The 26,064-nt window shown below is 39.6% G+C and overlaps 1 protein-coding gene across 2 annotated transcripts in view; it reads left to right on the top strand.

The window, feature by feature from the left end:
• CTNND2 (catenin delta 2) overlaps positions 1-26,064 on the top strand; it is a gene marked incomplete at both ends in the record, with an annotated part of 995,918 nt that overhangs the window by 335,358 nt on the left and 634,496 nt on the right. For both annotated transcript variants that reach the window (XM_080715500.1, XM_080715499.1), the window contains one exon: positions 16,660-16,772. In XM_080715500.1, coding sequence (XP_080571626.1) covers positions 16,660-16,772 — 113 coding nt within the window. The remainder of the gene's footprint in view (positions 1-16,659; positions 16,773-26,064) is intronic.

The following is a 26,064-nucleotide window of genomic DNA, read 5'->3' as shown; positions in this document are numbered from 1 at the left end:
GTAAAGTATGGCTTGCTGCCAGGCAAGTTAGGACAAAATCTTCAGCATATACTTTGGTCTCTGTTAGTGAAAAGACATTGCTCCTTTGGCATTTTAATTATGTAACAACAGCAACAAAAATTGGAAAAAAAAAACTTTGATATTGTGGGATCAAAGAGAAATTCAGCAGGAATATCATCACATTGGACACAAATGTTTCTTCTTGCTTATCAAATGAGAGATCTCTCTGGGAGCTGTGACGCCACCTAAGAGACTTGAAATTATTTCCTAGTCATAAAATACTAACAGAAACTCACCTCTCAAAAAGCTACTGGAAAAATTCATTACAGGATTTTATGTCACTAAGAGAGTAGATGATAGGAAATTGATTATTCTGCCATACTACTGTTGCAGGAGAATGGTATCTGAAAATGTCAGTTGTGCAGCTGGGTTTATTTTTCCCATGTGAACTTCACCATTTTGACAGAGGAATTTAGGGCTAGCTCAGTAGAGAGCAAGCAGCTTTTGATGGTTGTCTCAAAATCAGAGCCGTGCTCTTCCTCACTCTCAAAATTGTTGCAGGCGTTTTTGATGGCCAAGCAGAGGAAGAATATCTTTGAAGATAGGGTAGTAATGAAGTAACTATTAGAAAGCACTAAAGTTTGGAGGAATACCTGGTGCGAAGCTATTACCTCTTTTAGGATATGTCTATAATTTCAAATTAATAATAGTGTATATATATTTTTGTGGTACTGAGGGTAGAACCAAGGGGCTTTTCTACCTGTAGGCTATACTCACGGACCTATTTTATGCTCTATTTGAAAGCAGCCTCTCACGAAGTTGCTTAGAGCCTCACTAAGTAGCTGAGGCTGGCTTCGAAGCTGTGCAATCCTCCTGTCTCAGCCTCCCAAGTGCTGGGATTACAAGCGTGTGCCACGACGCTCGGCTTCAATAATAGTATATTAACATTCAAAAGTCTCTGTTTGGGAATTTGATTTTGTTTTGTGGTGCTGGAAGTGGAACCCAGGGCCTCGCCCACGCTCATAAATGCTCTACCACTGAACTTTATCCCCAGCTCTGATGAGTCTATGTTTCTGTGTAAACAAAATATGCAGATGAATAAAGTCACCCAGTAAGAATAAGCCAAAGTATTCAATTCCTTAAATTAATATCTAGCTTAAGAGACAAATCTGGATGCTTTTTGTAAAGAATGTTTCTTGTCATGTTATAAAATATTGAGTCATCAAAGGATCAAATGGAAAAATGGGTAATTTTTATCCTCTGGAAATAAGAAGCTTCTGAAGTTTATTTATTACAGGTGTGTACCACCATGCCTGTACCAGCACACGTGTTCTGGTACTTCCTCTTTAATGTGTTGGAAAGCTGAAGATTTTAAATAGATGAAGTCCCTGATCACAAATGCTATTTTTAAACATATTTATTAAGCCGGGCATGGTGGCTCACGCTTGTAATCCCAGCATTTGGAAGGCTGTGACAGGAGGATCACAGTTCAAGGACAGCTTTAGCTACTTAGTGGGGTGCTTTGCAACTCAAAGATACCCTGTTTCAAAATAAAGAATAAAAAATAGGGCTGGGGCTGTAGCTCAGAGGTAGAAGAATGCCCCTGGGTTCCATCCGCAGTCCTGCAAAAACAAAACAAAACAAAAACAAAAAAGATATTTATTGACCATTTTGAGGAGAACAGACTGAAAACAAGTGTGAGCACAGGCAGAGGTAAAGGGGATACTGAGCCCAGGAGTCCAGGCAGGAGATACTGATGGCCAGATGGAATGGTGTCAGATCAGCTGTGGGAAGACTGGGGAGCATTTGTTGTATATGACTGGAAAGGACAGATGATACAGAAATTGGGGGATTGGCAACTTGGGTAAACGAGGTAGTCATGTAGTGACACAAGAAAAGAAAGAAGTGGGTCAAGATTTATGGGTTTGGGTTGGCTTTTATTTTATGGGAACCTCCAGGGTTAGAGAAATGGATCTCCCTGGACAGTTGCATAAACATCAGGGGCTGGTTACTGAGGTGGTGGGAATGGATTAGATTATTCAAAGAAGGGATAAGAAAAGAGAAGTTGAAAAGAATCATAAGGAAAATGATGGCTTTAGAGAAGAAGAGACACCCAAAAAAGAGAACATGAAGGAATGCCCAAGAGGTGGGAAGGAAGCAGGGGCCAGGGACCTCAGGAACCAGCAGAAGAGTTGGCCCCAGGACGGAAGGAGAGGCTGACAGTGTATGTGGGTGTGAGGTCAGGTGCAGCAGTAATGGTACTTACACCATCTGTATGAATGCAGCACAGATGCCATTATTCCACCAATATGAATATTCAGAAATTTAGTTTCAGCAAAAAAGGTTGATTGGGAAAGGATAAATGCTATCCTTTTGTCACTCACATATTTTTTTCTGAGCAGAATTAATCTTAAAGCAGCTTAGTTATACAAAAGGCACACAATCATGAGACAAAAAGAACAATGCATGAAAACAAATCATAGAAAATTATCATCGAAAATGCCACTGAAATAATCTAACCTCATCTGTCAAACTTCCTCAGATATGTTTCGTGAGTGTGCATACATACTATTACGCACTTTCTAGCATTGATTCAAACATTATTTGTCCAGTGTATACATTGACTTATCCATCCATCTACCCACTCATCACTTACTGGATACATCCTATACTAAGAAGAAAGTGTGGATGCAGAGCATGTTCTTTACATAAAGGTGTGGGTGGTCTAAGAAAGGAGGCAGATATGTGATTAAGTGGATTTAATAAAGAGCTGTTGTTGCAATGGGCATAGTGGTCAGTTCTTCCCAGATGTAGGGAGTCAGGGTGAGATGAGGAAGTTACCCACAGAACAGATTATGTGGATCCCTGTTGGGACTTATCACCACAAAACGGAAAGGCACAAAAGACGGGAAGGATGAGGATGGGGAAATGGAAATCTTTACCAATGGGTACACAGGGAGTACTTGCCAAGTCCTCTTGAGGGAATGCAAGTCTGTGTTTCTGGCTGAGCCTGGAGTCCTGATACTTCCTCTTCTAAATTTTGGAAGGCTTTTTTTCTCCACTACAGTAAAAACACAGGCAAGGCTGTCAGATCACGAGTCCTCCCTCTCCTCATTGCCCTTGTAGGGTAGACCTGAGTATACTCTTCTTAAAAATTATTGACCAAGGCGGGGGTGATGATGCTTGCCTGTAATCCCAGTCCTTGGAAAGCTGAGATAGGAAGTTATCAGATTCAAGGAATTTAGTGAGACCCTCAGCAATGTAGCAAGACCCTGTTTCAAAATAAAATAATTAAAAAGGTGTAGCTCAGAGGTAGAATGTCTCTGGGTTCAATTTTCAGCAAAGCGCGCGCGCGCGCGCGCACACACACACACACACACACACACACAAAATGTTAAAAGCCATTTCTAGAAGGAAATACTTTTACTGAGGGTAAACTTGACATTATAACGAGAATATTCTTGCTATGGTTTGATATAATAATTCCAATATTTTATTCCTAGGAAGTTAGGAAAACCAAAAAGAGAACATGAAATGATGAGTCTTAGTTCTTCCTCATTAAAGAAATGTATGAGCCAGACGTGGTGGTGCATGCTTGTAATCCCAGCATTCGGGAGGCTGAAACAGGAGGATTGAAGGTTCTTGGCCAGCCTCAGCTTCTTAGTGAGACCTTTGCAATTCAGTGAGACCCTGTTTCGAAATAAAAAAAAAAATTAAAAATAGGGCTGGGGGTGTAGCTTGGGGGTAGAATGCCCCTGGGTTCCATCCCAGACCTGCAAAAGAAAAAAAAGGAAAAGAAAAGAAAGAAAACTAATGAAATGTATGTCACTATATTGATTGCACTATTCCTGGGTATGCAGCCTCCATATGACAGTGAGTGTAAGCAATCTTAGAGTTCTGAGGCAGTGGGTTCTGACCCGTGAGGTGTACTTCCAGTGGCCATTTATCATTGGGAAGCTACTTAATGTCAAGTTTGTTTGTTTGTGGAACGGAGGGTCGAACTCAGGGACATTCTGTCTACACTCTCATCCTATGTCTCTCTATTTGATGAGCATCTTGCTGTGTTGCTGAAGCTAGCCTTGAGCCTCTGCTCCTCCTATCTCGGCCCCCCAAATACTGGCATTAGAATGTACTATCATACCTGGCTGGGAAACCTACTTCATATTGTTAATTCTGAGATGTCTCAGACAAGAAAATGCCAACTTTATTGCATTGGTGTAATGAATGAGTTAAGACATGTGAAAGCCTTCAAGTAATGTACATGATGAGTGACACTTGAAATCTTGACTGATGTTTTATGTGCTCTGTTGTAAGTACGAAAGACATTCTCAAGCAGGTATGGCCATAAAAGTCGGTGGAAAAATTTAAAAATGCACATACTGGAGCCCTATTACCTATGCATTTTTATTCTGTGGTTTTAGAAAATACACCTGACATTAAATCTTTTTCTAGGTTTTTTTTTTTTTTCGGATGCAGTTAAAATTCACCAACATTAGTAGCATTACTAACTCTTAAGTCCAACCTAATGGTATTTTACATCCTCTTAAATGCCTAGAAATTTGGCCTTCTTAACCTGCTGTAGTCCTGCTTTTCAGGTGTATTAAGTGACCTGAGAGAAATACTGTATTTGACTAATAAGGCATTGGCATGATGAAATAGCAGAGCAAGCAGATGGGATCCTGCAGAAGGCAGGAGCTGCTCAGAGAAGGGTGTTTTTGTTGTATTTTATTGAAACTGTTCTGGCAAGGTGCCCACGACTCTGCTTCACACTGCTGACTCCTGTCATCCGCTGTCTTGCTAGGTGACCCAGAATGACACGGTGGTTGTTTCAAACATTAATCTGTCAGTTTTGTAGACTTTGGCGGACAGCGTTTGGCCATAGTTTTTGACTCACCGGTGAGGTCCACGCAGCGTTACGGTTGAGAGTCATTTGTTCCCCTCCAGCTTGACATCCTGGCTTGTTCTGCCTAGATTTGTCGGGCACTTTGTCGCAGGCTTCCTATTATTACCCTGTCATCCTGCCACCTTTCCTTCAGACGGGGCTTGCGATTTGTCTCCTTGATAGGAAATTAACATTGTCAAGAGGTGTGGCCATCAAATCGACTCATGCATGTGCGATGGAATTTAAAGTGTGGTGAGGATGAAGGTCACTCGGGATTGCTTGGTAGTTCAGATCCTTCACGGGTTCACATGAGGAACGTTGGGGAGCAGAAGTTCACCTATCACTTATCTGAGTATCTACTCAGATAAGAATCCACTCTCCTGTACTCTGACCATCTTCGAGGTAGAACAGTGCCATAGGGGAGACTTTGACAATGGTAACAAAAATAATTGACTTCAGTAGTCCTTTTGCTCCAGAACTTTAAGCATAGTTACTGTCAGATACCCCCAAATCAATGAATCTTAGCACCCAAAGAGAAATAGCAGTCATCTTTTATTCTCTCGTTTTACATAGAGGTCACTTAATATTAATGCTTCTAAGACCAAGTCTTAGCTACAGACAGGATGACTGTCACATGGGGGAAGGGAAATAAAGATGGAGCCTGAAGGGAGCCTCTGGAGGACATGGACAGTCTATTGTGATCGAGTAGAAGCCAGGGGATATATGAGGTAATGAACAGCCATAGGCAGGGTGGAGGGAAGAGGACAGAGTGGGCAGAGTGCATATCAGGTCCATAGCTCATTACATAGGCAAAGTAACCATCTAACAAGCCATCAGGTTTGGGGCATGCACCTGTCATCCCAGTACTTGGGAGGCTGAGACAGGATGATGGCAGGTTCGAGACAAGCCCTACCAACTGACTGAGATCCTATTTCAAAATAATAAATCCAAAATAAGGCTTGGGGTATAGTTCAGAGGTGGGATGCCCCTGGTTTCAATTCCTAGTGCAATAAATAAATGAATGAATGAATGAATGAATGAATAAATAAATGAATAAAGCAAGCCAAGTGCTGACATAGAAACAGTATAGTCAGCCAGGCATGGTGATGCACACTTTTAATCCCTCTACTTGGGAGGCTGAGACAGGAGGATTGCAGGTTTGTGGCAAGCTTCAGCCACTTGTGAGGCCTACCACAATTTAGACTCTGTTTCAAAATAAAAAATAAAAAAATAGGACTTGAGGTATAGTTCAGAGATAGAATGCCTCTGGGTTCACTCCCCAGTGCCACAAAAACATAAAAACAATACAAAAACTGTATAGTCAGGCGAGCAAGCCATCAGTTCCCAAGAAAGTTATACTGTTCACAAAATGCTCTACAAAGACTACAGGATGGAAGAGTGATTGCTAACTTTATTCTTCACCCACGGGCTTGCTCAAAATAAAACTAGGTATGAACCCAAATTCCAGAAATAAAGGGCACAGTAGGAAAGTTGACTAAATCTTGAGGTATCTGATTTCAGACATTTATAAAAAAAATTTTTCTAACCAGGAACATGACCAGCACATGAGTGCTTGGAAAGAGAGCAGAGGCATCAGCCTACACAAATGAGAAGAGTCCAGCTCAGAGAGTTCAGCAGATGGTATGGAGACCAGGGGTGTCAGGTCCACACCAACGTTGGCACGTTCTCCTTTGCACTGAGGTTCCCAAGACTTTTTAGGAAATGATTTCACCTCCAAATGAAGGAGGTAGCTTAATTTTTTTTTTTTTATCCCCGCTTCCTTGCCAAAATGGCAACCAGGCTTTTTAAAAGAGACTGAAGCCAGTTAAATATGGTAGTGCATGCCTGTAATCCCAATTCTTGGGAGGCTGAGACCAGGATTACAGGTTCAGAGCCAGCCTTAGCAACTTGGAGAGAACTTTGTCAACTTAGATCCTGTTCAAAAATAAAATATGAAATAGGACTGGGAGTATAACTCAGTGGTTGAATGCCCCTAGATTTAATCCACATTCCCCCAAAACCAAACCAAAACAAAACAAAATAGATGTAACCTCATAATCATAGAGTGGATACACATAAGAGTAGGAGAAAGAACCTTTTTCTCTTTGAGAAATATTGAGAGGGCATTAATTGTTAGAATTATACCAAGTCCAATCAAGAAAGCAACAATACTTCTAGTCACAGCATCCCACACTATCCAATATGATTCATCCTAACTCAGAGCTGTTAAACTTAGATGTAATAAAGGGTGAAAAACATGTCTTTGGTTTAATAAAATGCAGAGGACGGACATGGAAATAAGTGACTCATCACACCACACAAAGTAGGGTTCTGTGCTAAGGGGAGGGTTAAATCATAGGCCCATTGATACACAAAACTCTTCTAAAGGTCTATGAGACTAGGAGTTGGGGCATAAAATACAGCAACAAATTAGAAATTGTCTGAAAACAACGTGTTTAGAACCAGTTAGACCCCATCATGACGAAGACTAAATTCTCTAAAAAGCATCAATTAAGTGTTTTCACCCAGAGACACCAAGAAAGAGTGGTAAGACTGGATTATTTTACATGCAAAATATTGAACCTCCTTCACCCTCTACTGAGCTTTAGTCTGATACAGTTTGTAAACAAGAGGCAGACACATGTTCACATATTTGTACTCTAGGATGGAGCTTGGAGCTTGGAAGTCTTTCCTGGGAATTCTTCATAGCCTTTTAAACACATGCGTGTGCTCGCGCGCGCGCGCACACACACACACACACACACACACACACACACACACAGTATTTTCCTGGAATTCCACAGCTAGGGAACCTCACTTATACCAAGAATGTGTTCATCCTCTCGCTCCCACAACTCAATTATGAGCCGATGACCTGAAGGCGTGAGATTTTCAAAGAGCCTAGAAGAAGAAAGGTTCCAAAACAAAGAGTAATTGTTCTGAAACAGAAACTATGATAATGGAAGAAAACATAAGTAACAATAACAATATCACGAGGAAAGAAAAGAGATGACTCCACATCTGTAAAATAAATGTCACATGCTAATTAAAAGGAATGTTCCTGAAATAAAATCTACCTCTTAGAAATTAAAAGCATAATAATAACAAATGGCTCATTAGAGACTTATATGATTAAGTTGAAGAAATTTTCCAGACATTAAAGCAAAAGATAAAGACATGGAAAAGAAGAAGAGAAAAAGATTAAAAGGAAGTGTGAGGATGAATAAGATATATATGTTAACATATGGATAATAAAAGTTTAAAAATCAACAGTAACAAGACAAATTAAGAATAAAAAGAAAACTTACTCAGTAGAACTACCTGGAATTAACATATTTCTAGATTATTATGTCCCACTGAATTCCAGCAAAATGTCTAAAAATAGAGTGTCAAAACAGATCTCCATAAAAGTTTAGAACACTCAGGATGAAGAGAAAATTTAAAAAGTCGTATGAGGGGAAATGAAAGATTTCACTAAAACAAAACCAAAAACACTCTCCACTTCAAGTGTACAAATATCCCAATAGCAGCATCAGAGAGCAGACAATAAGAAAGCTTTCATGCAAAACTTGAAGAGAAATAATTCTCTAATTCTGTGTAGAAGACTATTATTACTCAAAAGTGTGAATGAAAACATAAAGATGTACAAAGTTTAGAAAAAAATACCACATTCACACTTTCTATCTGTGAAGGAAATTTCTACTAGGAAGGAAATAAAAGTGAAGACAGCTGGTTGAGGAGTCAGGGAATCCACAAAAAAGAGGGACAACGCAAAACCCCAGGGTAGAGAGGAAAGGAGACCCTAGGAAGCCAGCTATGGGAAGAGGGGAGATTACAGCAGGTCAGGAAGCTCCAGAAGAGAGTTTTCATTAGCTGATATTGATATATATTTTCAAGTATTTCATTGTATTGATAAAAGGTTTACCAGATTTGGGAAATTTGGGTTGGCGTCATGATAAGTACAAAGACAACTAACAAAGAGGCAAAAAATCAACCTAGGAAAATCAGAATGTTGTACATTAATGGAAATGACATATAAAATTATTAGGCTTTCCATCTGAGTATGCTTGGGCAGCGGCGACGAGGCAAATCAAATACACTGTTGTATAATGAGGCGCTTACAAGCGACGCAATGGAAATTTATTTCTCAGTGGTCTAGAGTCTTTGAAGTCCAAGATCATGGTGAAAACGTTTAGGTTTTTTTTTAAGGTCTCTCCTAGCTCATAGGACCTTCTTGCTGCATCTTCCTGTGGTAGAAGAGATGAACAAACTCCTTGGACCTCTTTTATAAGGGCACTAAGTCCACTCAGAAAGGCTCCGCTCTCTTGACCTCCCAGACGTCCCACCTCAAAATACCACGACTGCAGACTTCAACACAGGGACTTAGGGGGTCGTAAACTTTCAGAACACAGCAATTACGTTATTCTACATCAAGAAATGGGCAGAAGATTCAAGATGTACATATGTATGATGGAAAATAGGGAAACGGTACTTAGTACATTATCTTCTTGCATTGTAGAAAATCAAAATTAAGGAATTCTACTATAAGGTGGTAACAGAGAAATGAAGGAAGGAATTTTAAAAATCAGATAAATAATTTGAAACCATTGCTTCTGAAGATAAAGAAGCAATAATACAGACCCTGCTGCTGTTTCTTAAATAAATCTGATGAATATTAAACCCATTTCTATTTGTGATAGACTATTGGATTTGAGAAAAAATGGAAATTATTTTTTCTTATGCAATTGTAAATGTGGCCAGTTTTTTTTGTATTTGTATGTGTGTGCTTGTATAACCAGAAGCAGTGATTAAAAAGAAAAAAAAAGCAAGGGAGAAGAAATTTATGCTACAGGAATATTATTTAGATAAACATTTAAAAGCCCCTTTAAGTAATGGCTGTGCATTTTTATATTTATACTAATAGAGTAGCAAGTTTGAAGAACATAATAATGAAGATATGTCATGTAACTACTGGTTCTCCAGAAGCCCACAGTAGTGTTCTCACATTCATTTGTGACCATGATGTAACTTATTTGGAAATATTATGGGACAGCAAACAATTTGTCCCTTCCATGCAAGGAGCCATGACCCGGGGTCTTGAGCCATCTGCTCATAAATAAACTTTTCCCTAACCCAACTACATGCCAGGCATTGTACTCAGAGATAAAAATTATAGGTCAAAGCTCTGTCCTTTCTTCAGATTCTTTCAATATATCAGAGATACAAACACTGGAATAGATAATTATAACAAAACAAATAAATTACATGATCTTATGATGGTTGATGTTTGGATGACTGGGTATACTCTTATGCACTATTTTCTCATATTGTTTAACTGACAAAAATTTATATATATATGTTGTTTTGAAATATTTAAAGATTGAATGGCTTAATCAAGCTAATTAACTTATCATCTCACTTATTTTTTGTGTGGTAGGAACTCTTAAATCTACTCTCATCCATTTTTAATAACATAACACATTGCTATTAACCCTGGTCTCCACGTTGTACATTAGCTCCCTTGAAGTTACCCCTCCTATCTAACTGAAATTCGGCATCATTTGACTGACATCTCTTGAGATCCATGCCCTGCCCCCACCACTGGTAGCCACCATTCTGCTCCCAGGGGTCTAGTTTCTCAAGTGAAACCATAGGATGCTTTGACTTTTTGTGCTTATTTCACTTAACATGATGTCCTCTAGATTCATCTGTGTTGTCACAAATGGCAGAATTCCCTTCCTTTTTGAGGCTGAATATGCATATATACCATATCCCTAGATTTTTCTTTCTCATTGAACTTGACCCACTGGAAAGCACATTTGCTTGAGTTCTCAGGGAAGTGGACCCCCAGCCTCTGCCCACATGGTTAAACCTATCAACTCCCACACATTTTCCTGCTCTCACCCTCATGCCTGCTTCCACCGTGTCAGTGTACATGAAGACTTTGCTCAGCACTTCCACTGTGCCTGGGTAGGTGCTGGTGTTCAGTAATATTTTCCCCTATGAGATGGGAGGATGGCAAAGAAATCCCAGGCGCCTTCCTATGTACAGTCCACAAAGGTGCGTTGGGGTCTCCTTTCCTACTTCACCTGGTTAAGAGCTAAGCATGGTTTGTTTGCACTGATTCCTAGCAATCAGGTCAACACTCTAGAAGACTTGTTGTCTTGCATGGTGCACCATCTTGTTCATCTTCTCTGGTCTCCACGTCCAGTTTTGGTCTCCTTTTCATCCACTTGGATTAGTAAAATCATCAGACACTCATTTTCACGTAAGTCACTCTTCAGTGTAAATTTTCCCTTCCCTCACATCAGCTTCTATCACCCCAAGTGGTGCATCAGCACAATGTCAAATGAAATATTTATTGAATACATTAATGAATCTATGAGTTTCCTGATTTTGCTTTCCATTCTGGGTTAGCTAAGCCTCCTCAAGAGACTTTTCATATGTTTAGCCACTAAAAACATTTAATAAACTCTATTTAATTAAACCAAATAAATTATTAATGTAGGCTCTTTAGGACAAAGTTATAAAACTACATGATAATTTTTCTTATAATAATCCCATAGTATTATGAGACTCAACACTATGCTATTCTATGAGTGAAACCATTTAAATCTGGTTCCTAATAAATTTTAATGAACTTTGGTATGATATATCTGATCTATGAATTTTTATGATCTTTAAAACAATATAACGTCTACATAGCAGGGAGATATAGGTGGCCTGGCCCTACTTTGCTTTTTCTTAAGCCTTTCTTTGCTGTAGAATGCCCTCTCTGATCTTCCTAACTTCTCTTCAAATCCTAACACTTCCGGCAAGTTCCATATCACACTTCTTATAGCTGGTCTACATCATGGCTCCTCCACTGTACCTGTCTAGGAGAGCATATTGGTGGTCTTTTCCCCTGGATTATTTTTCTGCTTGCTTTCTTGATTTCTATTGTTTCTTCCACCTTCCAAGTCTAAACAACATTTGAAGATCTTTTCTCACTTTTCCTCTTTCTAATAGTCTCACTGTCACTGAATGCATTCAATGCCACATATTACCAGTATTTTTACTAACATGTCCACATATTTCTTTTACCAGTTGACTCTTGTATGTTTACCTGGCCATATCAGCAGCATTTCTTTTCTTGAATATTATTCCAGCTCATATTCTCTAAGAAACTGGGGGCATATTCAGCCCTGAGAGATCTATTTTCCCTCTCAACACCAATCAGACTCAGAACTGGAGAATGTTACCTTAACACCTACATCACAGGTGAAGTATCTCCAGTGCCTTCATTCTTGGAAGGTGCTCTGACTACTCCCAATGCCTTTAGGTCACCGTAGTGGCTCATACAAAGGAGAAAAACCAATCCTCAATTCCTTGTTCCACATTTGAGGAACTCAGCTACAGCTCTTCTTATTCCCAATGACAAGTTTAGTGTCAGTTCCAAATATAATGCTATGCCAGGGAAGGGCGATTATGACCAGAGAATTCCCAGATCCACTGATATGCTGTGGTCTAAACAGCCCTCCTGCTAAGCCCTCAAATACTTATTAAAGAGGCACAGGCCAGAAATCACTGCCTGGAGACAGTCTTCTACACAGGAAGATGCAGGAAAGTAGAAACCAGAAAGAGCCTGAGTTGGAGATGGACCTATAGGAGGAAGAGGATAAAGTCATCTGGAATTCACAGGCCCACGTATCAGAAAAGCAATCTGTAGGGGGTTTCCTTCTTATTTTTAAGCAAAGAACAGAGCAGCCCTTCTATGTATGGAAACTATCAAAGACCAGGGAAGGAGGAATTTGAAGGGATGAGAGAAATGAGGTGTCCCTGCCAGTCGCACAGCATGAGGACATAAATCAGCACCTACCAGTCAAGCTGGAAACACCATAGTTCATGGGATCTGAAAAGAGTACTCAGAAGCATCTTGCCTCAGTAGTGCAGGATAATAAGCTTCAGACTGAATCTTGTTTGATTTTCCCTAATAAATCTTAAAAGGAAGAGGGTCAAATGATCTCCAAATCACTTTATGGTGTTCCAATAATATAAAGATATCCAGGGCGGATATTTTTATATCCACCTTTGGTGGTACTGATTATATTGTAACCCCAGTACTGGGGAGGCTGAAACAGGAGGATCATAGCTTTGCTGCCAACCTCGGTCACCTCTTAAAGTTCTCTGTAACTTAGTGAGACCATGTTTTAAAATAAAAAGAGATAACTGTAGCTCAACAAAGTAAAATTCAAAAAGTTTGTATTCAAAGATCACCATATGTCCAGAAGAGCAGGGACCGTGACCCATACTTAAGAAGGAAACTCAACTGCCAAAACCATCACAGAAGTTAGAACTAACAAATAAGAACATACATGTAGCTAGTTATGAATATTTCCCATATATTAAGAAAGGTAAATGGAGTCATAAAAGATAAAAGAGGACTCAAATGAAACCTCTAGATCTTTGATTTATCCGTTTGAGATAAAATATAGTGGATAGTATTAATGATAGATTAGACAATACAGAAGAAAATATATTTAGTGTGAAGATACTAAAAAAAACTATACAAGATGAAACATAAGGGATAGAATTTATAAGAGAAAGACTATCTGTGAGCCATGGGACATTCCAAATGGCATAATATGCACCTGACTTGAATCACTGAAGAAAAGGAGAGAAGAGCCGACAAGAGAACTTCTAAAGAAACAATGGCGGCAGTGTTTTAAATTTGATGGGAACTATATATCCTCAGAGCCAAGAAGCTCAACAAACCCTAAGCTTAAGAAACATGGCATAAGCCGGGCGTGGTAGCTCACGCTTGTAATCCCCGCACTTGGGAGGCTGAGACAGGAGGAGCGCACAGGTTGGAAGCCAGCCTCAGCTACTTAGTGAGGCTCTCAGCAACTCAGTGAGACCCTGTTTCCAAATAAAATATAAAAAAGGTCTGGGAGTATAGCCTGGAGGTAGAAAGCCTCTGGGTTCCACCCCCAGTACCACCAAAAAAAAAAAAAAAAAAGAAAAGAAACATGGCATAAACAACACTGGATAACATTATTGTCAAACTGTGTAGAGAGAAAATGTTAAGATAGCATATATAGGAAGAAATAAAAGTAAACATGGATTTTGTGTGTGTGTGTGTGTGTGTGTGTGTGTGTGTTACTGGAGTTCCTGGGAGTACTTCTACATCCGGGTTACATTCCCAGACCTATTTTTTTTTTAATATTTTTATTTGGAAACAGGGTCTCTTAAGCCAGCGCGGCTGGCTTCGAACCAGCGTGATCCTCCTGTCTCGCCTCCCAAGCGTGGGGATTACAAGCGTGCGCCACCACGCCCAGCAAGCATAGATTTTTTTAAACAATTGGTCAGAAACAGTGCAAGTGAGAGGACATTCGAACAAAAGTGAAGAAAAAGTAACAACTTTTTAAAAATGTGTTGAGTACAGAGAATTCACTGCCCAAAGAACCAACTCAAGGAATAATGAAGGAAATCTTCAGTCAAAAAGAAGAGGAAGCCAAATGGACAAACAGATCTATGCGAAGGGGGGCAGAGCACAGGAAATTCCACTTATGCTTATGAATCCTGAGGGCCATTGACATACTGCGTCACTATGATGCTATATAATTGGGGAAAGGCAGAAAACTAAAAATTAGTGATATACAATTCGCAAATTTTCATCTAGCCATGAGAAACTCTGTTTGGTCACCAAATATTATGTTTTTAAGGTGTTATCAATGTAAAGGTACAAGTTGGTTTCCTATTAAATGGACAGATTTAAGTCACAATATGTTTCAAAGGCTGCTAATGAAAGATCTAGAACTTGGATATTTTGGTGGCAGGGATTTGACAAAGGAATGGGCTTTGAAAGAGAAGGAAAGGTTAGATATTGAGGGTGCAAATGTCAGTGGTCGTCTTAGTTATTTCTAACCATAATACCTGGTTCCCTTCAGAATATGTAAGAATAAGCCAAGCATGAAGGTGTATACCTTTGATCCCAGTACTTGGAAGGCTGAGCCAAGGGGGACCACCGGTTTGAGGCCAGCCTCAGCAAGTTAACAAGACCCTCGTTAACTTAACAAAATCTTGTTTCAAAATAATATATATTATATATGCATACATATGCGCGCGAGCGCGCGCGCACACACACACACACACACACACACACACACACACGCACACATATATCTATATGGCCTGGTGTATAGCACAGAAGTAGAATACTCCTAGGTTCAATCCCCAGCAACACAAACACACACACACACACACACACACACACACACACACACGATATGTATGAATAAAAGTCTGAAATTAAACTACAGCACACCTTCTCATTCTTAGCACCTTAGAATGAAAAGTTGAACTTTCATTTTCAGGGTATCTTTACTCAAATTCCCCAAATACTATCAACAGTAAAAAATATCTGCTTTTGGTGATTTCACTCGAATATCCCACTCATGTTACCCTGAGGCTGTAACTGTCTTCTATCTTTTTAATAAACTATTTTAAATTTTCAAAAAAAAATCTGCTTTTATGGCAGCGTAGTTTTAATACATTTAATAGGATACAGCAAATGCAACATTTTAAATATGTATCCTTAGAGCAAATAAAAGAGCCTTCTTTGGAAAGAAAAAGGAGCTTTGGGAGTTTCAGTCATCCAAAACAGACTCTTACCCTATTTTTCATTATAGAATAACACTCTTGTTTTCTCAACCCCAAAATATAATATATGGGCTATTTATTGAAAAAAATTAATGTGTAATTATAAAAATATTTTCCTGAAAATTTTACTTACAATGCATGGCTTGCTATAATTATTTATATTCAAAAATTTAAATATGTGTTATGAACGTAAAGTCTAAACTATGATACAAAAGTGTTATTGTCGGAGAGAGCAGCTAAGCTCCTTAGAGCTCTAACTGAATTTTTCATTAAAAGTCAATTTTTTCATTAAAAGTCAATGCAAAGCTTTAGTTAGCTGGGCAGAAGCATTTTCATAGATTCAAATGTTTTTTAAGGTGACCTATCAAATATCTCAAAGATTGTGAATTTAGTAACTATATAGAATCAGTATCATTATCATTCTGCTGGAATTTAAAGCATGAAAAATACAGGTTTTAAAGAATTTTTTCCTTGGATTTACAATGTGTAAGTCATATGAACACCGAACTAGTGTATAGAAGCAATTATAATTCCAATAGAAAATAAATAGCAACTCTACAAGTGGTAATTATGAATGAATCATTTATCAAACATTTCAGCTTTGGCATCAGGAATAGCAATATCTGTCGAATGCTGTCCAACAGCCAAAAATCACATGTCTTATTTCTTAATGGGCATTGTTTCTCATAATCAATCTTACACAATCAATCTTTTAAGCCCATTTTGCAGATGATGAAACAGAGGCTTCAATAATTCATTCAGTAATTATTTATTCAATAATTCATTCAGTATTTCACAGCTAGAAGGCCCAAAGCCTGTCTGAACTTCATATTAATTTTACAGTGACACCTGTTTCTTACCTTTGAATGAAGGAGATACTTCTATTGACATAGTATACCTATGTGAGAATACCAGTGCCCATCTCAATATCACGTATGGGGAAGGGGAGGAAGCCATGGGGAAGCTCACCAAGTGCTGTGTGATATGACATGAGATTACAGTGCACCAATACATATTTATTTTTATAAAAATTGACAACTTGGGAAATCATGTTTCCAGGACATTCTGTCATTTTGGTCTGACTGCCACATTTCATGTGGACCATAGAGCTCATCTTCTTGGTGGGTTTCTTTCAGGAATTGCAGTTTGAAAGACTGACCCGCGAGCTGGAGGCCGAGCGCCAGATCGTAGCCAGCCAGCTGGAGCGATGCAAGCTTGGGTCCGAGACTGGCAGCATGAGCAGCATCAGGTACCAGCCCTCCCTCCACGCTCTCCCACATGCTCAGATGCAACTCAAAGCAAATTGTGCTATTTGTCTTCCCCTCCTCTCAAACCTGGCTAGGGATTTGGAACCTTCACCATAGCTGACCTGATAGAAGATGTCCAAAAGGTGTTCAGAAAAGCCTGGTTTGTACTTGCAACTGTTTAACAAAATTAATGCCTGCTCTGAATGAAAATTATGCCTGATTTACACAAAGGAAGGCCGCGGCTTCCATTGACTCGCTGGAGATGCCAAATCACGAGGCCCCCAGATTGATTCTTTTTATCTAAATGACGTAGTTTGCAGGATGCACCTTTTGATGGAGCCTATTTTGTTTGTTAATATGTAATGTAAGTTATAAAATCACCTTTTAAATATCAACCACACATGCAGTTCCCATGTGTAAAAACATTTACTCATCTGTGGATAAAAGTGACTGTTGAATTAGGGGTTGGATAGCATTTTTAGGGGTGTCTGAATTAAGGACACAGTAGCTACTGGGGCAAATTAACTCCAGCACTTCCGTGACTTAACCCAATTGTAGCTGTTTCTCTCACTCCCGAAGCAGACTAAGGCGGGGAGGCTGACCAGGGGCTGCCTCCCCTCCCTGGAGTGAGGAAAGACCAGGATACTTCTAATTTAAGGGCTCTTCCACATCCTGAAGACCCATCTGCAATAGCAAATGTGTGATATTTTTGTTGTTGTTTTTATTTACTCATTTATTTATTTGTACTGAGGGTTGAACCCTGAACCCAGGCATTCTACCTCTGAGCTACACCTCCAGCCCTATATTATTTCTTTTCTTAATTTTTTTTTTTTTTTGTGGTACGGGGGTAGAACCCAGAGGCTTTCTACCTCTGGGCTATACTCCCAGACCCATTTATAGTTTATTTTGGAAATAGGGTCTCACTAAGTTGCTGAGAGCCTTACTAAGTAGCTGATGCTGGCTTTGAACCTGCGCGATCCTCCTGTCTTAGCCTCCCAAGCGCAGGGATTACAAGCGTGCGCCACCACGCCCGGCTTCCTTAATTATTTTGAAATGGCCTTGCTCAGTTGGTGAGAAACTCCCTAAGTTGCTGAGGCTGGCTTCCTACCCCTGATCCTCTTGTCTCAGCCTCCTGACTGCTGGGATTAGGGGCATGCACCACCGTGCTTGGCTCTCAATAGCATTTTCTATTGCATCACTGCACTTGAGGTCCACTGGTGACAACCATTCCCATATCCTGTCACAGATGGAAATGATGGAGAGATTCTTGGTCCTGGGCGCTGTCCTCATTTTACTCTCGAAGCCAAAACATAAGTCTGGTGGACTCTTAACTACCTGCTCTCATGAACAAATTAAAATGTGTAGTACTGCTTTCTTTCAACATTGTTCTCATCTTGAATACAAGAAAATTTTAAATAAAAACCTTCACACCTTGTGTCATTAGGCTGGGATACCAACATGGTGGCACATCCTTTCTCATGAAAAATCCTTGTGTAGGAAACACAGACACTCTCTGCTTCACGACCAGGTCTCTAGCGCATATGTACCTGTGAATAAGTACATTCAGGTCTCTTAAACTCATTATGGTCTAAACAACAAAGTTAGCCACAGCTGAATGAATAAGGAAAGGCAAAGAGAATTGTGTTCAATTGAAATTAGCTTCCTAGGTTGACTGTTTGAAGGGGAGGGAAAGGGAGAGGCAGTAGTGAGCATGCGTTTGTTTCCTATGAGTGGTTGGTTGTGTACACCTTGGACCAAACCTGAACGCGCTGAGAGGCGGAGACTGTCAGACTGTGCAGGTCCACCTGCACCGCGAAGTCTACATCACTTTGGCTTAAGACCTGTGGTTTCAGTCTCAGCCTCTGTATCTTGTTGACTCATATTTTAATCTTTCATGTGGTATACTTGCGTACTCTTCCACTTACTTCAGTACCTACCAGGACCGTTCTAGGGAAACGTACTTTAGCCTGGGCTTTAGTTTCCACTATGATTGGACCTGAAGTGATGTCTGACCCAAAAGTAATTTATCCAGTAATTATCCTGTGAAAAATTGGAACAAATCACCCCAGGTCTGAGGCAACCCAAACTAGACACCAGAGATTGATGGCCATAGGAGCTCGTGAAAAGAGAGACCAGAGGGCCCCTGAGAGTCCTGAGAGTCAGGGAGACTTAGTGTAGTTTTATTTAGGACTGGCTGTATCTGTGAGATTAACTGTGAACTTCTTAAAACCTTTTTTCTTCCTTTATTTGATGCATCTTGAATTGATTTCTTAGGTTCAAAGTGTCATGAACAAAACACATCACTGAACCACTGACTTAGATGGGAAAACATCTCATGACAACTCTGGATTCTTTATACTACATCTTAAACCTAGCCCCCAGTCCATGCTCTATCACCAAGAATTCTTTGTTAAATATATATTAAAAAAGAGTGTTGAGTAAATGAGATATTGCCTAAGGATTTCCCCTGGCCACACATAATAACAATCTTCATCCAGCTTAATTATTTTGCATTTCATAAATCTGTAATGTATGAATCTGCATTTATATAATGCAAGAATCTTAGTGATACTTCTCTGCAGAACAGCCCCCATGTACCTGTACCAGGTATCCCTATGTACCTGCTTTTTTTTTTATCATAGCCTACTTGTTTGATCTGCTTCAGAAATATACCTCTGGAAATTCAAATCTTTATTAAGGATGAAAGATTAACCTAGCTTAACCTAGCTAGCACATCAAAAAAAGATATTTAGATGAAAGTAGAATATCAATAATCTTTTCAAAAGGAGGATAGTTAAAGAAATCTGTGATTCATACTTCTCTGTGACAGGAGAGGGTGGGTGGGAGTTTCTTAGGGAAACTGAAACATAATCAACTCATATTTTCCAGCCATGTTTTTTCTATAACTGATTGACTTAAAGATCTAGCTTGATTTCTCTGCCTGTATTGGTGATTAAAACATTATTCCAGCTGGGCGTGGTGGCACACACTTGAAAGCAGAGACAGGATGATCGTGTAGGTTTGAAGCCAGCCTCTCTGGCTTAAGAGTCCCTGTTTCCAAATAAAAATATAAAAATAGGTCTGGGAGTGTATCCTGGAGGAAGAAGGGCTTCCAGGAACCCCAGTACCACCAAAGAAATAAAAAATAAATAAATAATAAAAGCATTATTCCATCTTATTACTGAGATCTTCATCCTGGTAATTACATTAATATTTGAACCTAATAAAAAAGTCACTAGTGTGCATTTATACCAGTCAACATTACAGCAGTCCATCACATAGTAAATAAAAACACGAGGAATTCAAGGAAGAAGTAATCTGGAGATATTCATTATTGCAGTCCAACAGCTTCTGCATCCAGCTGTCTAGGTTAGAAGTAGCCCCAAACAGGAGCATTGTGATCTCTTAAACTCTTCACGGATTTTGCTCAACATCCAGTGGGTAGCATAGTTTCCACAGCTCAGACTGATTAGTACTTTAAGTGTCGCCCGTCATCCTAAGGCGTACTATTAACTAGAGACACAGTTCACGGTTCACCCTCTGCCGTATCTCTTTCCTCTGCTGGTTTTCCTCACCCAGAGCATGCCCTTAGGCCAAGATCATGGGTCCTTTCTTAATACAACTACAGTGTCTGGTTCCCTACCTGCTCTGTGATTCCCAAGAAGCTTTCAGACCCGAGGCAGGAATATCATATCGATTCCCTCTTTGGAGCATCCTAATCAAGCCCCTCTTTATTTAGTATCCTAATCAAGGCCCCCTTGGTAGGAATTTACCCCAACCCTTGGCCAGTTGTGATGGCTTGACTTAGGCTTAGGCTAAGGACCACCCCACACTGCAGGCCTGCCAACCGCATCTGGATCCAGCCATCTAGTTCTTCCCTTCCTCTTGAAAGTCCCTTGGTCAAGGGACTTGCTGAGACTCTGTCCTTAAAATACTCTCCAAGACCATGTACCAGCATTCTAACTCACCCTCTGCCTGCAGTCACCCCAATCTACCCTCCGTATGGCATGAGGCTAGTTGGCATAGCACACACACTTATCTGTGGATACTTCCTGACTTCTGCAGTTTCAGGAATGTATCACTTTTCCGTTGGCATGCTTAAAAGACCCTGTGATTCTTTTTAGAATACTAAAATATCCCACCTCCCCTCCAGATTCCTCCAAATATCAGCTCCTGAGCATATTTTACTTAGCCCTCTCAACCACCCACAAGGAAATTATTATTTCTTACATTATGTAAAAGAGGAGACAGGCTGGAGATGTTAAGTAACTTGACCCTAAGCCACATATACATGGAAAGTATCCTGCTGGGATGCTGACCACAGCCGCAGATTCCAGACCCCTGGTTCTTCACCTCTAAGCTACAGCTTGGGCTTCAGACTGTCTTCCTGGTTCTCACTGGGCTCCTATATTGATCTGACATATTTCTCACAGCTAAAGGGTTGGACCGTCTTTCCATGTGGTCGTCTTTTCTGCTGTACTCTAAGCTCTGTGAGGACAGGGGCCCTGACATATTTGCTCATGTGGCCCTTGAACCAAGACAGTCCCTGCCAGGTACCTGCTGCTCACAGAGTGCTCATTAAACCAAAGAGGTGAATGCTGAATGGATTTTCAGGAAATGTAGTCTTGAGATTTATACCATTTGCCCATTAACACACTTCTGAAACCAACCAACTTCCAGATGAGCCAAGAGTTCTGAAGGTCATTTAATTTTATTTTTTTTAGTAAGGGCATTGGTTGCTGCAAAGGACATATATATTAAGAGAGGATGTCCAAATAAGTAAAATAATGACCAAGGAGATGACTGGCAGAGTTCTCTTGGCTCCTCCAGATGTGCATATCTCTTCAATCACCCACTCTTGCCCAGCTGTTGCAAAAATCGGTGGATTTGTATAATAATAGTAGGCAGACTTCTGAGGTGTTCCCCAAGGTTTCTGTGATCCCTTAGTTTTCACAGCCTATATAACCCCAGGGATGTGACTAAAAATAGGGTCTTATGCCTGTAATTAGGTTATATCATATGGCCCAGTTGGCTTTGAGAAAGGGAGATTTTCTGTGTGGCCTGACATAGTCACATAAACTCCTTAAATCTAGGTCTAAAAGTCAGAGATGAGGGAAGCCAAAAGCAATCAAAGCCACAGATATTTGATGCAAGACGAATCCTCCTTTGCTGGCTTTGAAGGTGGAGGTGCTGAATGCCTGGCCATGCAGCGGCATCTAAATGCTGAGAGTGATCTTGCACTTGCAGCCAGCAAGGGAACCAGCGCCTTGGTCCTGTAAATGAAAGAGATTGAATTCCTCCAAGAACCTGAATGAACTTGGAAGGGGATTCTTTTCCAAAATGAAAGTGACCCTCCAGACATTTGCATGATGGCTTCATAAAAATCTACTGAGATAGCCTAGCCAACCATGAGCTTTCCAAAAACTGTCAGCAAAAAGAATGTGGGTTGCTCTGAACTGCTGAGTTTGTGGTTATTGCTTATCCAGTTGTAGAAAACTAATACGATGCTTTTCAATTGCTCATAGTAGATATATTTTACAACAGGTTGAATTATAAATTTTTTGAGAGAAATTAAATTTTCTTGTATGATGGTATGCATTCCATTTGGAAGTTTGATGTGCATGACCTATTTTTTTCTTTATGCATCTATGCATGCATTTGAACTCAGAAATTAATGTGTAGCCTTGATTGTAAGAAGTGGGGATATTTGAATGTGGATGGAGTGGTTGTTTACTGCAGAGTAAGGACAACTAACTAAAGCTATCATTCTTAGTGTCACTATTAAACAAATATCCAAGACCCAAGGCTTTGGTTGTATGTATGTATGTATGTATGTATGTATGTATGTATCTATCTGACTTTATATCCATATATATCACATATCTATATATATATGTACAGATATATAGATAGTTATAGAAGATATAGTTTTATAGATAGATATATAAAGATAGATGTAGATATATACATATATAACTTAAGATAAAAATATAATAAATTATTATCTAGTTTACAGTGTTTAGTGAATGAATATATAAGTCAAATAATCACATATTTTCATCAGACTAATTACTTATATAAAAGCATGGTTCCATAATGTACATGATGTATATTCACAAACATGTCAATGTCAATCACTAAGCCAAACATGAGAAGGAGGGATGGGGAGGGAATGGGGTAGGAATCAGGGAAGGGCTAAATGAGTGATGTGTGCATGTAGTCCCCCACCATCTTGTACCCTATTAAGATGTATGACTACAATGTACCAATACAATTTTTTAAAAAGAAAAAATAACATTTAACAAAAATATTTTAAAATAATACTATGGCAATATTAAAAGGCAGTACTACCAATGTCGCTAACATGTACAGGGAGGGAATTGAAGGCAGTGGGTTGAATGTGGAAAGAAATACACCAAGAGCTGTGCACGTGTGCATCTGTAGCATGCAGAACCTCGCCTCTTGTTGAACCTCACCTCTCTATGATGTAAACTCTAAGGCATTAAAAAAATTTTAAACAAGAATAAAGGAAACAAAGCACTTTTAAATTAAGGTATGTGTGTCACTTTTAGACACAGTGTTTCTTCACAATACACCACAGTATACTGTAAACATAACTTTTATATGCATTAAAACAGGAAACAAAAAAATATAAGTATGATGGATTATTTTTCTTAAGGCATTAAATCTCATGTGAATATAATTATTTTCCAAGCAGGGAAAATTTTATATATTTTTATTGTCTTCCAAGATATTATATTTAAATAAATAATTACAATTACTCTTTTTAAATAAAGAAGGAGTATATTTGCCAATGTATTTTATTTTGGAAAGTAGTCACCTTAGATATTGTAATAACTTTTTTTTTATTTTGTGGGGTTTTTTTGGTACTGGGTTTTGAACTCAGGGACATTCTACCTCTGACCTATACCCCCAGCCACTTTCTAATTTTTGTTTTGAATCAGGGTCTTATTTAATTGCTGACAGTCTTGTTCAGAGACTGGCCTCGAACCTGAGATCCTCCCGCCTTCCCAGTACTGGGATTACAGGCATGTGCTACTGTGCCTAGATTTTTTTTTTTTTTTTTTTTTGGTTCCTGGAAACTCTTCTACCTCTGGGCTACACTCCCAGAGACCTATTTTTTTTTTTTTTTTTTTTTGGAAACAGGGTCTCTTAAGCCAGTGCGGCTGGCTTCGAATCTGCGCGATCCTCCTGTCTTCACCTCCCAAGTGCGGGGATTTACAAGCGTGCGCCACCACACCCGGTGTACCTAGATTTTTAAAACTTTTTAAATAAGGTTTTTCCTCTGATGCAGACATTTTGACATATACACACATTCCCAAACACATTTAGTCAAATGTAAAAGTCACCCATACCAGAGGCTTTTAGATACTTATCCCAGTGAATACATGCCTGCCAGCTAGAAAAAAATGACAGCTCCAGAGGATGTCATCATTTTTAACTGCTTTTAGAATTAGTAAGGGAAGCACTTCAATTGACATTCTGTACCTATGTGAGGAAACCAATTGCAGTATCATGTATGGGGAAGCGCACCAAGTACCGGGTGCATACATGTCCCTGTCTAATGCCACGAGCTACATTATAATGTGAGACGACCGTGCACCAACAAAAAGATATTCAAAAAGAAATTTCCCTTTTTACCAAATATGTTTTTTAAGTTAGAAAGACAGGAGGTTGTCAAGGGCCATCTTAGGACGTACATTGAGATTCTCATCTTGGACCAGCTCAGTTTGAATACATGGTATTTGCCTGAGTGGGATTTGGTGTAATCTCTGACTTGCGGGTCTTTGATGTCATCTCCACCCAGCAATGTCTAAGCCCTCCTTCCTCCAAGCTTGTCACATGCCTGCCTCACTGATCTTCCTTATCATGACCTGTGGCATTGTTAGCTTCTGTGTTTGGTTAACTTTTATGATACCTTGTCTAAAGTTCTATAAAAGTAAGGAGCTGGCTACAGAGAGGAGCGACGATTGTCACCTATCTCTTCCTGATCCCCTAGTTATTAAATTCTCTTAAAATTATTATATCAGGCTTTGTGCTGTTGTGAGAGAAAGATGGGTGTCAGGGAGCTTTCCTAGAGCAGCGACCTTCCATGCTTGGAACCTAGGGACATTTATTAGGAGTTGCACAAAGCAGCACCCCTCTGTGGTCGGGCTACAGAACAAGCAGCATTCGCCAGAGCCACCAATAATAGGTCTTAGTTCCTGTGTTAGCATGCTTTGTGCTGCTATACCAGTACATCAAAGATAGGGTGATTATAAAGTCTGGAAATTTAGGCTGGGAGGTCCAACATCAAGATGTTTGCATCTACTGGGGGGCTTCTTGTTGTGTCTGTACAGAGTGCCAGGCAGAAGAGGGCGCCCCACACCTGAGAGCCTTCCTGTGGGAGTATGAATCCTACATGAGACCAGAAGGCCTCCCACCTCCCGGTACTGCCCGTGGGGAATTAAACTCCAACATCTGAGGTTTGGAGGAGACAGAAACATGCAAATTGTAGTGGTCTCCATGCTAGGAAATAATGATTTCTCGTGAGGATAGCGTGCTACTCACCCAACAAAGTTATGTTCGTTTACTTTAGACAATAAGTTTACTGAAATGAAAATCCAAATTAGTGTTGCCGTCATTATTTCTGAAGTCTCTTAGAATGTCTGCTTAATAGTTAAAAATAATTAGAAGCCGGGCGTGGTGGCGCACGCTTGTAAACCCTGTGCTTGGGAGGCTGAGACAGGAGGATCGCACAGGTTCGAAGCCAGCCTCAGCTACTTAGTGAGACCCTGTTTCCAAATAAAGTATAAAATAAGTCTGAGAATATAGCCTGGAGGTAGAAAGCCTCTGGATTCTACCCCCAGTACCACACACACACACACACACACACACACACACACACACAAAGAAATCAGAAAACGGACTATAGACATATTTTGGAGATTTTGTTTACATTGCCAATTATGTTTAAAAAGAGAATTATCTTCTCAGTTTCTCTCTACTGTAAATTCCAGAGCGAAACCTCTCACAGAAGCACCCTGATTTTCTTATATTCCTTTGTAAATTACTTTCCTTCCTGTTTTAACAAATCTGCTACCATCTTTCTTATTACCTGTTTTTTTTTGTTGTTGTTGTTGTTGTTTTTAATTTTCAACTGCCTGCTTTCTTAAAGCTTTCATTTTAATACTGAGATCATTACTTTAGGATTTCCTCTTATACTTTCTTTTTTTCTCCATAAATTGAAAGGAATATCCCAGAATGCTCTGCGGGCCCTCCACAGTCATCACC

Source organism: Muscardinus avellanarius (genome assembly GCF_963383645.1).
Source record: "Muscardinus avellanarius genome assembly, chromosome: 1".
NCBI classification, from domain to species: Eukaryota; Metazoa; Chordata; class Mammalia; order Rodentia; family Gliridae; genus Muscardinus; species Muscardinus avellanarius.
Note: the sequence above shows the minus strand (reverse complement) of the source record. Positions and strands in the feature narration are given on the sequence as shown.